The 15,800-nt window shown below is 42.6% G+C and overlaps 1 protein-coding gene across 1 annotated transcript in view; it reads right to left on the bottom strand.

Annotated features, from left to right (window-relative positions):
- The window catches only part of CD2AP (CD2 associated protein), a 157,596-nt gene that overhangs the window by 123,239 nt on the left and 18,557 nt on the right, over window positions 1–15,800 (bottom strand). Inside the window, exon 2 of the mRNA XM_003254197.4 lies at window positions 6,441–6,601. Coding sequence (XP_003254245.2) covers window positions 6,441–6,601 — 161 coding nt within the window. The remainder of the gene's footprint in view (window positions 1–6,440; window positions 6,602–15,800) is intronic.

A 15,800-nucleotide genomic window follows, 5' to 3' on the forward strand; every position in this document is an offset into this window, starting at 1 on the left:
TTTTAAATTACAGCTTTCCCCTGAATTTTAACATACACATCTGAAGTGATAAAGCCAACTACCTTATTAATTTGTGTACTATCCATTGCTGTTGATTACCTACGGGTAATTTTTTTTTAATAAAAGTTTTGCTTTGGAATAAAAAGATTTACAGAAGAGTTACAAAGTAGTAGAAAGTTCCCACACTCTTAATTCAGTTTTGCCTAATGTTAACAGCGTGTATAACCACATTCCACTTCAAAACTGAGAAATTAACACTGGTACATTATTATTAAACTAACTGTATATGGGTTTAATCAATTTTTCCACTAATGTCCTTTTTCTGTTCCAGAATCCAATCCAGGAAACCAAAATGTATTTGGTTATTATGTCTCCTTTGCCTCTTCTCGTCAATGTCAGTTTCTCAGTCTTTCCTTGTTTTTCATGACCTTGACATTTTTGAAGAGTAGTGATCAGGTATTTTGTAGAATGTCTCTCAATTTAGTTTGTCTGAGGTTTTCCCCAGCCAGGATCACGGACTTTGGGGAAGAATACCACAGAGGTGAAGGGAATACACGGTATCAACATAACCTATCACTGGTGACATTAACCTGGATCACTTGGTAAAGGCAGTATTTGCAAAGTTTCTCCATTAAAAGCTACTATGTTACTATTTTTCCCTGTCCATGTATTCCTTTTTTTTTTTTTTTTTTTTTTTGAGACACAGAGTCTCACTCTGTCACCAGGCTGGGGTGCAGTGGTGCGATCTCAACTCATTGCAACCTCCACCTCCCAGGTTCAAGCAATTCTCCTGCCTCAGCCTCCTGAGTAGCTGGGACTACAGGTGCACGCCACCATGCCCAGCTAATTTTTGTATTTTTAGTAGAGACGGGGTTTCACCATGTTGGCCAGGATGGTCTTGATCTCTTGACCTCGTAATCTGCCCACCTCGGCCTCCCAAAGTGCTGGGATTACAGGCATGAGCCACCGCGCCCGGCCCCATCTATTCTTTAGTCTATTCCACACCTGAGGAAAGCTTCTGGAAGGGAGAGAGGAGGGTGTGCGGAAAAGGAAATAAGTATTTAGAATTATCACTTGGAATTTTTGTTTCAATTTATCCCTTCTCCCGTTTATTTATTCAACCATTTATTTATATCAGTATTAACTCATATATACTTATGCTGTATTCTACATAAAAATCAAATACTAGATTATTGTGCTGCTCAAACTGTTCCAGCTCTAGATATTGGGAGCTCCCTCAGGTTGGGTTCTAAGTCCCTTCAACACAGGCCCACCTTTTGTTTTCTTAACCAGTTAATTTTCTGCCACCACAACACGCTCTAGGCTTATCTTCTATCTTCATTACCCCAAACACTAGAATCAGTCATTTCTCCAGGGAGCCCTTCCTTTTATTAGAGAATGGTATTTGGAAATCAAGATCTGGGCATTGGATGTACTCACAGCTACTGAGGTATCACTGCTTCTAGGCCCTCCCAGCAATATGAGCTGAGGAGTACATATATTTGTGTATGCACACTAACTCACATATATAAACACACACACACATATATATACAAAACTACGCCTGTATCTACTTCTACATGTTTTAACTAAACATAAATTCATACTGCTGTCTCTGACTATAATCTAGTAACCTGTGGTTAATTTTTAATCCCAGATTAAACTTTTCTCTATTACCTACCATACTCATAAACTATATACTCTGCTAGCAGGCATTTCATTAAATTTAACTTCTAGTATTAGTTATACTGAAACAGGAAAGAAAAATGTACTTCAAAATGAAGTTCCATGATAAATCATTCCTAATAGTAGAAATATACATTAGCATACACTCAAGAGAACCATATAAATGCTCTGTATTTAACTTTTAACTTATTTTTGAAATCGGTCTTCTGTAACTGCAATAAATTTTCTCTAAAAAGCCATTTTTCTTTAAAAAAAAAAATGTATTAGAGCCCTTCTTACTGTAGTCCGTCAAAATACCACTTTAAAGTGGAGAAAACAGGGAAATTTGTGATTTGTCTAATACCACACTGCCAGCAAAGGGCAAAGCTGGAACTTGACTGCATTTAAATCCAGTTATTCTGACTTCAGTTTCCATGGTATCTCCTTGACAATCTATTATAGATCAAAAAAAGAAGTAAATTCATAAAACAAAAAATAAAGTGACCTTGCTCTAAATATTCAATTCCCTGCTATAGCCTCTCTCTGTTGTTTCAAGAGATAAAATATAAAGTGTAGTTACTTCACCTCTGAAAACAGTTACAGGCATACCTCGTTTCACTGCACTTAGCTTCATTGCACATTACAGATAACTGAATTTTTTTTTTTTTTTACAAATTGAAGGTCTGTGCAACACTGTGTCAGGCAAGCCCATCAATGCCGTTTTTCCAACAGCATGTGTTCCCTTTGTGTCTCTGTATTACATTTTTGTCATTCTTGCAATATTTCAAACTTCTTCATTATATCTGTTATGGTGATCTGTGATTAGTGATATTTAATGCTACCATTTTCATTGTTTTGAGGTATCTCAAACTGTGCCTTTGTAAGACAGCAAATTTAATAAATATTGTGTGTCTTCTAACTGTTCCACCAACTGGTCATTGCCTACCCTTTCCCGCTCCTCAGGGCTCCCTATTCCCTGAGACACAATAATACTGAAATCAGACTAATTAATAACCCTCAACAGCCTCTAGTATTCAAGTGAAAGGAAGAATCACACATCTCTGACTTAAATCAAAAGCTATAAATGACTAAGTTTAGTGAGGAAGTAATGTTGAAAGCTGAGATAGGCCAAAAGCTAGGCCCTTGCACCAAACAGCCAAGTTGCAAATACAAAGTTCTTGAAGGAAATTAAAAGTGCTACTCCAGTGAACACACGAATGATAAGAAAGTAAAACAGTCTTATTGCTGATATGAAGAAAGTTTGAGGCCAGGCTCACACCTGTAATCCCAGCACTTTGGGAGGCTGAGGCAAGAGGATCACCTGAGGTCAGGAGTTCAAAACCAGCTTGGTCAACATGGTGAAACTCCATCTCTACTACAAAAACAAAAATTAGCTGGGCATGGTGGCAAGCCCCTGTAATCCCGGCTACTCAGGAGACTGGGCAGGAGAATCACTTGAACCTGGGAGGCAGAGGTTGCAGTGAGCCAAGATTGTGCCATTGCACTCCACCCTGAGCAACAGGGCAAGACTCCGTCCCAAAAAAGAAAGAAAGAAAGTTTGAGTCATTAGATAGAAGATCAAACCAGCCACAACTTTTCCTTAAGCTAAAGCCTAATCTAGAGCAAGCCCCTAATTCTCTTCAACTCACTGAATGCAGAGAGGTCAGGAAGTTGCAGAAGAAAAGTTTGAAGCTAGCAGAGGTTGGCTCATAAGGTTCAAGGAAAGAAGCCATTTCTATAACATAAAAGTGCAAGACGAAACAGCTAGTGCTGACAGAGAAGCTGCAACAAGTTAATCAGAAGATCTAGCTAAGATCACTGATGAAGACGGCTATGCTAAACAGATTTTCAACGGAGATGAAACCTTCTATTGGAAAAAGGTACCACCTAGGACTTTCATAAGTAGAAAGAAGTCAAAGCCTAGCTTCAAGGCTTCAAAGGACAGGCTCACTCTCTTGCTAGGGGCTAATGCAGCCGTTAATTTAAGTGGAAGTCATTCCATATTCACCATTCTGAGAATCCTAGGGTCCTTAAGAATTATGCTACATCTATTCTGCCTATGCTCTATAAATGGAAAACCAAAGCCTAGATGTCAGCACATCTATTTACAGCATGGTTTATTGAGTAATTTACGCCCACTGTTAAGACCTACCGCAGAAAGATTCTTTCGAAAATACTAATGCATATTGATGATGCATCTGATCACCCAGGAGCTCTGTTGGAAATGTACAAGAAGATGAATGTTGTTTTCATGCCTGCTAACATAATATCCATTTTGCAGCCCATTGATCAAGGAGTATTTCAACTTTCAAGTATTCTTATTTAAGAAATACATTTTGGCCAGGCGCAGTGGCTCACACCTGTAATCCCTGCACTTTCTGAGGCCGAGGCGGGCAGATCACGAGGTCAGGAGTTTGAGACCAGTCTGGCCAACATATTGAAAGCCCATCTCTACTGAAAATACAAACAATTAGCTGGGCGTGGTGGTGGGAGCCTGTAATCCGAGGGGAGGCGACGAGAATCGCTTGAACTGGGGAGGTGAGGAGAATCGCTTGAACCTGGGAGGCAGAGGTTGCAGTGAGCCAAGATCACCCCACTAAACTCCTGCCCACATTTTGTAAGGCTATCACTGCCATAGATAGTGATTCTTCTGCTCATTCTGGGGAAAGTAAATTGAAAACCTTCTGGAAAGGTTTCTAGAGTCACCATTCAGATGCCATTAATAACATCTGTGATTCATGAGAGGAGGTAAAAATATCAACATTAATGGGAGTTTGGAAGAAACAGATCACAACCCTAAAGGATGACTTTGAAGGGTTCAAGACTAAGTGGGGGAAGTTAACGGTAGATGTGGTGAAAATAGAGAACTAGAATTAGAAGTGAAGTATAAAGATGTGACTGAATTACTGCAACCTTGTGATAAAATATGAACAGATGAGGAGTTGCTTCCTATGGATGAGCAAAGAAAGTGGCTTCTTGAGGTGGAATCTACTCCTGGTGAAGACACAGTGAGTATTGTTGAAATGACAATGAAGGATTCAAAATATTACATAAACTTAGTTGACAAAGCAGGAGGGTTTGAAAGGACTGACTACAATTTTGAAAGACCTACTGTGAGTAAAATGCTATCAAACAGCGTCACGTGCTACAGGGAAATCTTTCACTAAATGAGCAAATTGATGCAGCAAACTTCATTGTTGTCTCATCTTAAGAAACTGCCACAGCCACCCCAGCCTTCAGCAACCACGAAGTCAACAGTCATCAACATCAAGGCAAAATCCTCCACCAGCAAAAAGATGGTGACTCACTGAAGACTCAGATTATCGTTAGCAATTTTTAGCAATATTTTAATGAATCCACCTTGCTTTTTTTAATATAATGCTATTGCACTCTTAATACAGTATAATGTAAACATAACTTTTACATCACTGAGAAATCAAAACATTCATGTGACTCACTTTATTGAGATATCTGCTCTGTTGTGACATTTGCTCTATTGTGGTGGTCTGGAACTGAACCTGCAATATCTCCAAGGTACCCCTGTAGCAGAATAAAATACAGCCGGCCCTCCACATCCGCAGGCTCCACAACTGCGGACTCACCAATTGTGATACTGCATAATAACTATTTACATAACATTTACACTGTATTAGGTATTATAAGTTAACTTAGAGACTATTTAAAGTATATAGGAGAATGTGCATAGGTTATATGCAAATACTATACCATTTTATATAATAGATCTGAGCATCTGCATATTTTGGTATCCATGGCGGTTCCTGGATACTGAGAGACAACTGCATGTTTTCATACTTGGAGGTGAAACCACAACTAAAATAAACACAAGTTTATTCAAGAAATAAATATTAACTATGTATCCATTCTGTGCAGGTATTCTGCTAACAACTACTGTCCAAGCTGGACAAGCAAATGAGATACATACTCTAACCTTCCTGGAAGAGCTCATAATCTAATGAGGCCAGGGAATGAAGCTGGATGTAAGAAAACTAATACATAGAAAACAAGACAATTATAACTGATGTGTAAATACAGATATGCTTTACTTTTTTTTTCTTCTCTCAACTACTGAGAATTTTATAAGTTTGTAATTGATAAGAGCCCTAAAGATTGTTTTCTGGCAGAAGTGACTAGAATACTTACTAAAAAAGGAATGTTTGGTAGTAGTTGAAGAAGACAGTTTGGCAGATAACTGCTATAATGCTGAAACACAAAAAGTATTACCAAATGCATTTTGTTGTTCGAAAAGCAACAAAATACAATGAGAAGACCAGTGAGGCAACTGTCCCAGACTTCAGTTCAAAGTCTGTTGTCTTAGCTAACCAACAGGGGACAAAATCACTTAACCTCTCAATCTAAATATCAAGATATTTAAAATAGGGCTACTATCTGTCATAACTATTTCACAAGAATACTGTAGGCTCAAATGAGAATATATACAGCAAGGCTGCTTTATAAATTACTAAGTGCCACCCAAATGAAAACTATTATTTATTTTAAAACAATCAGTAATCAGGTAGATACACACAACCATATACAAGGATATATACACAAACAGATACATAGAGGATTACTATCCAGCAGGACACAGAGCAACAATGATATCCATTATAGAGGTACTTGGACTCTATTTTCTTAAATGTTACAAAGAAAACATTTATCTAAAACATTTTAATTTTAAAAGTATATCTATTTCTTAACATTTAAAGATTAAATCCTATGAATCAACAGCTAGAAATTTAACTGAAAATACTTACCTTAACAAAATTGTCAGGGAACATTCCTCTTCTCCCATTTAGTTCTCCTTCTAGCCATCCTTCCTCCTGTAGCTTTTTCACATTCCTGATGATTTCTCCAACTCGAATAGTTAATTCATCATCATGTACAGCATCATAGTCATACTCCACAATATAGTCAACTAAAAAAGGGGGAAAAAACGAAATGTCTAAAATCTAATTCACAAAATACTATAAACTATATTAATAAATTTAAAACTAAGGAATCTGTTTAGCAACAATATTTAATACCACAAAGACATCAGCAAGGCTTATTTCAATTACTTTAAATATTTGGCTACATCAGCAAATTTCTTGAATACCTTAGTATACAGTACAATACAGCTATTAAGTGGGAGCCTCAAAAGAAAAATAATGCATAATTCATGCCATCAGACACATGCATATCCTTTGTAGCATATAGACTCTGAGGTGGTCTCCATGATCCCCACTTCCTCGTATTCATGTCCTTACGTAATTCTCTCTCTTTGACTGCCAATGTGACCTGTGATTGACTTCTAACCAACAGAATATGATGGCAGGGCATAATGTCTCACTCCTATAATCCCAGCATTTTGGGAGGCCGAGACAGACAGATCGCTTAAACTCAGGAGTTCAGGCCAGGTGCAATGGCTCACACCTGTAATCTCAGCACTTTGGGAGGCTGAGGCAGGCAGATCACGAGGTCAAGAGATGGAGACCACCCTGGCCAACTTGGTGAAACCCCGTCTCTACTAAAAATACAAAAATTAGCTGGGCGTGGTGGTGGGCGCCTATAATCCCAGCTACTCGGGAGGCTGAGGTAGGAGAATCGCTTGAACCCAGGTGGCAGAGGTTGCAGTGAGCCACGAACGCGCCACTGCATTCCAGGCTGGCGACAGAGCGAGACTCCATCTCAAAAAAAAAAAAAAAAAAAAAAACTCAGGAGTTCGAGACCAGCCGGGGCAACACAACAAAACCCCGTCTCTACAAAAACGCAAAAACCAGCCAGACATGGTAGTGTGTGCCTGTAGTCCCAGCTACTTGGGAGCACTGCTTGACCCAGGAGGTCAAGGCATCGGTGAGCCTAGCCTGGGCAACAGACTCAAATGAAAAAAAAAGATAATGACAAAGACAATGAATTGCATGTAATTACTTAAGGCTGTAATGCCCATCTTAATAGGAGACTTTTTCCCTTGATGGCTTTGAAGACACAAGCTGCTATGCTGCAAGCTAACCTATAGAGAGGGCCACAAGCAAGCAACTTAAGGAGGTCTCTGACTGACATCAGGAAACTGAGGCCCTTACTCCAACAACCCAAAAGTAAATGAATGATACGAACAAACACATGAGCTTGGAAGCAGACCCTTCCCCAATAGAGCCCCAAATGTGAACCCAACCTTGGCCAACATCTTCAGTGCAACCTTGAAGAGGATCCAGCTGGCCATGCCCAGACTCTTAAACCACAGAAACTATTAGCTAATAAATATATATAGGTCTAAACTACTAAGTTTGTGTTACTATTGTATGTAAAAACAGAAAACAAACTCTAAAATGAAGATTAATGTGTATTTATTTTACCTCTTTTAATAACAGGATTTTAGATTACAGGATCACATAAGCATATTTTTAATATTTTACAAGGTTCAATTTTTAAAAATAAATAACAGCTTTCCTGCTCAAGATAGCAGACTAGCCATATCCCCATTCATCTTTTCTTCCTCCAAGACTGATTAAAAAGAAAATACACACCCACACACCAACAACCACAACAATCACAACCACCACCACCAAAAAAAAAAAAAAGGAAAGTGAGTATGGCCAGACACTGTTGTTTGTTAAACCGAGTGCCATTCCCACATTGCCCATTCCCCTCCTTCCTTTCTCACAGAACCTTAATTTTGTTCAGTATTTTGAGACCCTGTATTTTAAAAGGTGAAGATTCTCTCAGCCCCAGGGAGTTACATATTCACTAGTCTAGGTATGTACTTCTCAGACACTAAGTACAATCAGGTCAGCTGAAAAACCTTATGTTTAAATGCCAACTACAGTTGAGTAGGTGCCAGGATATCTAACTGCCAAAGAGGCAAAGGTCTAGAGATAGTCTATGTATAGCAACCTTAATCACATACAATTAAACATACACAGTGAATGGTTTTCAAATAAGCACGAGATGAAGGAATTCTTTTTATTTTTATTTTTTTAACAGACAGGGGGTCTGGCTATATTACTCAGCCTGCTCTCAAACTCCTGGGCTCAGGCGATCCTCCCACCTCACCCTCCCAAAGTGCTAGGATTACAGGCGTGAGCCACCACACCCAGCTGAGATGAATGAATTCTAACTTTCTTCTGGGAAGGTTTTATTTGACTTTAAAAACAAAACACAGGCCAGGCTCGGTGGCTCACACCTGTAATCCCAGCACTTTGGGAGGCCGAGGAGGGTGGATCACAAGGTCGGGAGATCAAGACCATCCTGGCTAACATGGTGAAACCCCATCTCTACTAAAAATATAAAAAGTAGCCAGGCGTGGTGGCAGGCGCCTGTAGGCCCAGCTACTCAGGAGGCTGAGGCAGGAGAATGGCGTGAATCCGGGAGGTGGAGGTTGCGGTGAGCCGAGATTGTGCCACTGCACACCAGCATGGGCGACAGGGCAAGACTCCGTCTCAAAAAAAAAAAAAAAAAAAAACCCCAAGGAAGGAATGGCCTCCTGCAGACTCTGGATGTTCTTTAATGAGTGTTTGATACCCACAATTGCTATAACCACTTGAGACCAGAAAAACAGCGGATACTTAATTAACATGGAGGAGAAAAAAGATGAAAATAACCTGGATCTTTGCTGGATTCATCAAACTGCTAGATTAACCACCTTTAACTATAATACCTTCAGATTCGTTACATGAAGTAGTTTCTTAACTTTCAAGTAAATTTTAGACAGGATTTCTATTTGCAGCTGAAAACATCCCAACATGATAAGGGACCCGGCAATAAATTTTAACAAATGTCTGAAAGGGGATGCACAGCTGATAAAGCCAAGAAGAGGAAGCCTAGAGAACTTAAGGGAGCTATAAATGAAATACCAAACTGCTCTGTAGACCTCAAAAAGACCAGAAATTCAGAAAACGTAGGCTCACATGAAATGCATGCATGGCTAAAATAGGGAAATTACTCAATCTCTCTATCAACCACAATAATTCAATGAGATAAAATGCTAAATAGTATGGCATTTTCCTTCCAAGGCAAAAAACTGAAGGGTTAATCTACAAAAAAATAAAAAATAGCTTAGGGAAACTAGTACAGCTATTATGGATGAATGCTGGTTTCTCAGAGCAATGAATACTGAGAAATGTGGAGGTCCCCAAAGCAATGGGCAGTTCCTGACTTGCTAATTCCAAAATAAAATTCTTAACTCCTGCAGGGGCAGTGGCTCACGCCTGTAATCCCAGCACTTTGGGAGGCTGAGGTGGGTGGATCACCTGAGGTCAGGAGTTCGAGACCAGCCTGGCCAATATGGTGAAACCCAGTCTCTACTAAAAATACAAAAACTAGCCGGGCATGGTGGCATATGCCTGTAATCCCAGCTACTCAGAAGGCTGAGGCAGAAGAATGGCTTGAACCTGGGAGGCGAAAGTTGCAGTGAGCCGAGGTCACGCCACTGCGACAGAGCAAGACTCTGTCTCAAAAGAACAACAACAACGACAACAACAAAAACTCTTAACTCCTACCCACATAAACAGAGTTCCCAGTTAGCTTTTTATTCATTTATTATTTACTCTTAAAATGAGCAGACAATAGTTGATCATGAAAGACCCATCATAAACTGAAACACTACTGGGAGAAAGGGTAAGCAAGGGTGGGGAGTAACAATAGAGATGGGAGAATGGTTACATGCAGGGAGACTAATCAAATTGTAAATATTCGAAGGATAATGGAAGCCAAGTTTCTTCACGTCAGAGAAAGGAGTTACAAACGTATATGGAAAAAGCTACTTTCAATCCTGTGATACTGATTTGTAATAAAGCAGTATCAGCATGAATTTAACAATTTTCAATACGTAACATGGAGAAATAAAGATATAAATATATGTATACATGTATGTATATACAGATACACATATATCCAACACACACACACACACACACACACACATATGCACATACACCCTAGCTCTGTCCAACTAATGGACCTGAAACCAGCAACATTCCAATGGTAACGAGCAAGCCAAATGCCAAGACTTCATAAATACCACCTACTACTAAAAGGAATCAGGACTCTTTAGGAAAATGGCCAATTCCAAGGCTAAGCAGGAAAAGTATAAGATTAGCCTGGAACATTTTGTTGTGCCAGAAAGTAAGGAAGTTGTCAAAAAAAATGAAATGGTATCAAACTGACCCACAGAAGTGATATAAAAACAGTTCTTACTGGCCAAATCAGGACATTTTGAGCATCAAAATAATGAAATTAAAAGAATATACCCCACTGAATAAAATAAGCCATGAGTCCATACAGATTACAAATCAATGTTAATTTCTTAAATGTTATGGTTGTATTGTGATATAGTCCTGGTTTATTAAAAATACACACTAAAATACTTGGATGAAAGATAGCAGTCAGGAAAAAAATTATTTGTACTATACATCTAACATTTCTACAACTTCGTGATTATTTCAAAATTAAAAAGTTAAAATACACACACAAATGTATATCCTCAAGAGATGTAAAGTTTCTAAAAGAACAGAATGCTATAAAATAAGAAGTGAGAAAATTAAAAACTTTTTAAAGTTTATGTCTTCCAAGATATCTTACTGTTTTTTGAAGAGGTAGAGATAAATCCAACAAAATGTTCCAAAATAGGTAAAACAAAGGCACAAAGAAAAAGATGAAAATAAGGAAAAGGCACAATCAATCCAACATCCAATTAACAGAAATTCAAGGAGAAAAAAATGGGGAATTAACCATGAACTAATACAAGAAAATCATCCTAAAACAATCTTCAAATGGAAACAGATCTGTGAGAATCCAATGAAATGAACAAATTTTAAAACGTATTCATATTCGGTGTAATTTCATAATAACAATAAACGATCCTAGAAAGCTCTATGACAGGAAATAAAAATTTCATCTACAAAAGATTGAGAATCATCTTGGAACACTTCTCTGGCAATACTGGATTCTAGAAAAAGAAAAATTAAAAGTCACTCAAGTATTAAAGGAAAATTAATTGCGTACTCTGCCAAATCAGCAGGCAAGCATAGAACATAACATTTTCACACATGCAACAATAAAGAAAATTAACTCTCACATATGAAATTACATAATGTTATCCAGCAAAATTAAAATATGAACCAAAACAGAGGAAGACATGAAATCCAAGAAATAGTGGCACCAACCTCAGAATAAAATAAGTACTAAATTTGCAGCTGCGCAAAATTAAAATATGAACCAAAACAGAGGAAGACATGAAATCCAAGAAATAGTGGCACCAACCTAAGAATAAAATAAGTACTAAATTTGCAGCTGCGCAACAAATCTAAGGAACAAACAGTCTATACTAAACAGGAGACAAAAAGTTCTAGAGGTATCTGAGAGAAAAGCAGCATGGGGTACAAACTGTGAAACTGTATGCTATCCTTACAAATCTGGAACTCAGAGAGACAAGAAAGTCAGTTAAGGACAAAAAACTAAAGATGATTAGAAACTTTTGGAAAGGCAAAGAACTGTACAATGCTGAAAATATAATTGTCTGGGTGCAGTTGCAGCTCACACCTGTAATCCCAACACTTTGGGAGGTTGAGGTGGGTGGATCTCTTGAGCCCAGGACTTCAAGACCAGCCTGGGCAACATGGCAACCCCCATCTCTACAAAAAATACCAAAAAAATGTAGTCAGGAGTGATGATAACGTGCCTATAGTCCCCAGCTACTGGGGAAGCTGAAGTGAGAGGATGGCTTGAGTGCGAGAATGGCTTGAGTCCAGAAGGTGGAGGCTGCAATGAGCAGAGATCGCACCACTGCACTCCAGCCTGGGCAACAGAGCAAGGCAGGAAAGACAGAAAGGGAAGGTGACAGGGCAAGAGAAAGGGCAGGGCAGGGCAGGGCAGGGCAGGGCAGGAAAAAGGAAAAAGGAAAAAGGGAACGGGAACAGGAAAAGGGAAAGGAAAGGGGAAAAAAAGGAAGGGAAGGAAAGGAAAAAAGAAAAGGAAAAGGAAAGGAAAGGAAACAGGGGAGAGCAAAAAGGGGAAAGAAAAAATATAATCATATGTACTACTTGGCTTCACAGTAAAAAAAAACACTACATGGTCATAATAATGTGAAAGTAATTATTTTAACTTTGGCAATCAAATTATTGTATAGCAAAACAAAAGGACTAAATTATGGTTGTAGAACAAAACATAAATGTTAACAGCCTTGATATTATAAAGGATAATAATTCTGAAAAAGAATTGAGAGAGGGAGGTCGGTAAAGGAAAGAGTAAAGGGACGAATATCATTATCATACAAAGTGCTAAGTCCACAAATACACTATTAGTTGCTAGAAAAAGAAATAAAAGTATAAACCCTTACTATGTTCGGATAAAGAGAAAACGTGAGATTATAAATTAGCAAGCTAAACATTTTCAAGTTAAAAATAAACCAAAATCAACAACAGAAACTAATTATTTAGAAATATGAAAGCCAAAACATTAAAATAGATAGATTTAGACAGTGGTTTCCCCATGGAGAATGAGAATAGAAGCAGAGAACAGTGAGGCAAGGAAATAGTGTTTGTAAGTCATTTAATATTTTTTATATTTGTATATCATGTGCAGGAATTACTTTGATAAGATATTTAAGCAGTAAATATTAAAGTGGTTTATTCAATATTACAGCAAAAATGTTTATAGCACCACATAACTGCATACATGTGTGATAATTAAGTTCACTGAGTCAAAGAAAATCTATTTTATTTCCCTCAGAGAAAATGCCATATGGTAAATAGGGTTAAATTCCCTGCTCTTTTAAACTTATTCATAATTAAGTTTGTAATAGTAAACTGCAAAAAGTGAAAGACAAAGAGGAAAGAAAATCTTAAAACAAAGGTTATCAAAGAAGCAACATTTAGACTAATGGGTGACTTAGCAACAACGATGGAAGCCAGAAGGCAGCAGATTAGTATCTTAAAAGTGTGGAAAGAAAATACCTACAAATCTTAAACTCTCTATACCCGAGAAAATATCCTTAAAAAAACGAAGAAAAAATGCTTGCTTGCTTCCTTCCTTCCTTCCTTCCTTCTTTCTTTCTTTCTTCTTTCCTTTCTTTCCTCTTTCTTTCCCTCTGTGGCCCAGGCTGCAATCTACTCAGCTCGCTGCTGCCCGCGCCGCAGACTGCCTGGGACTGCCGCCGAACGCCACCGCTGCCTGCTTTTTCTCGTTTGGCTGCAGGCGCGCGGTGGCCATGTTGGCCACGCTGCTCACCAGCTCCTGACGCCGAGTGCTCTGCCCGCCTCAGCCTCCCGAGCCCCTGCCCGGCCACCGCCCCGTCTGGGAGGTGGGGAGCGCCTCTGCCCGGCCGCCCCGTCCGGGAAGAAGTGAGGAGCGCCTCTGCCCGGCCGCCCCGTCCGGGAAGAAGTGAGGAGCGCCTCTGCCCGGCCGCCCCGTCCGGGAAGAAGTGAGGAGCGCCTCTGCCCGGCCGCCCCGTCCGGGAAGAAGTGAGGAGCGCCTCTGCCCGGCCGCCCCGTCTAGGAAGTGAGGAGCGCCTCTGCCCGGCCGCCCCGTCCGGGAAGAAGTGAGGAGCGCCTCTGCCCGGCCGCCCCGTCTGGGAAGAAGTGAGGAGCGCCTCTGCCCGGCCGCCCCGTCTGGGAAGTGAGGAGCGCCTCGGCCCGGCCGCCCCGTCTGGGAAGTGAGGAGTGCCTCGGCCCGGCCGCCCCGTCTGGGAAGTGAGGAGCGCCTCTGCCCAGGCACCCATCGTCTGGGAAGTGAGGAGCACCTCTGCCCGGCCGCCCCGTCTGGGAAGTAAGGAGCGCCTCTGCCCGGCCACCCCGTCTGGGAAGAAGTGAGGAGCGCCTCTGCCCGGCCGCCCTGTCTGGGAAGAAGTGAGGAGCGCCTCTGCCCGGCTGCCCCATCTGGGAAGTGAGGAGCGCCTCTGCCCGGGCGCCCCGTCCGGGAAGAAGTGAGGAGCGCCTCTGCCCGGGCGCCCCATCCGGGAAGAAGTGAGGAGCGCCTCTGCCCGGCCGCCCCGTCCAGGAAGAAGTGAGGAGCACCTCTGCCCGGCCGCCCAGTCTGGGAAGAGGTGAGGGGTACCTCTGCCCGGCCGCCCCGTCTGGGAAGTGAGGAGCACCTCTGCCCGGCCACCCATCGTCTGGGAAGTGAGGAGCGCCTCTGCCCGGCCGCCCCGCCTGGGAAGTGAGGAGCGCCTCTGCCCGGCCACCCATCGTCTGGGAAGGGAGGAGCGCCTCTGCCTGGCCACCTATCGTCTGGGAGGTGAGGAGCGCCTCTGCCCGGCCGCCCCGTCCGGGAGGAAGTGAGGAGCGCCTCTGCCTGGCCACCTATCGTCTGGGAGGTGAGGAGCGCCTCTGCCCGGCCGCCCCGTCCGGGAGGAAGTGAGGAGCGCCTCTGCCCGGCCACCCATCGTCTGGGAAGGGAGGAGCGCCTCTGCCTGGCCACCTATCGTCTGGGAGGTGAGGAGCGCCTCTGCCGGCCGCCCCGTCCGGGAGGAAGTGAGGAGCGCCTCTGCCCGGCCGCCCCGTCTGGGAGGAAGTGCGGAGCGCCTGTGCCCAGCCGCCCCGTCCGGGAGGAAGTGAGGAGCGCCTCTGCCCGGGCGCCCCGTCCGGGAAGAAGTGAGGAGCGCCTCTGCCCGGCCGCCCCGTCCGGGAAGAAGTGAGGAGCGCCTCTGCCCGGCCGCCCCGTCCGGGAAGAAGTGAGGAGCGCCTCTGCCCGGCCGCCCCGTCTGGGAGGTGAGGAGAACCTCTGCCCGGCCACCCATCGTCTGGGAGGTGAGGAGCGCCTCTGCCCGGCCGCCCCGTCCGGGAAGAAGTGAGGAGCGCCTCTGCCCGGCCACCCACCGTCTGGGAAGTGAGGAGCGCCTCTGCCCGGCCACCCACCGTCTGGGAAGTGAGGAGCGCCTCTGCCCGGCCACCCACCGTCTGGGAAGTGAGGAGCGCCTCTGCCCGGCCACCCACCGTCTGGGAAGTGAGGAGCGCCTCTGCCCGGCCACCCACCGTCTGGGAAGTGAGGAGCGCCTCTGCCCGGCCACCCACCGTCTGGGAAGTGAGGAGCGCCTCTGCCCGGCCACCCACCGTCTGGGAAGTGAGGAGCGCCTCTGCCCGGCCACCCCGTCTGGGAAGTGAGGAGCGCCTCTGCCCGGCCACCCACCATCTGGGAAGTGAGGA

The sequence above is a fragment of the Nomascus leucogenys genome, chromosome 22a, assembly GCF_006542625.1.
Source record: "Nomascus leucogenys isolate Asia chromosome 22a, Asia_NLE_v1, whole genome shotgun sequence".
Classification (NCBI taxonomy): Eukaryota; Metazoa; Chordata; class Mammalia; order Primates; family Hylobatidae; genus Nomascus; species Nomascus leucogenys.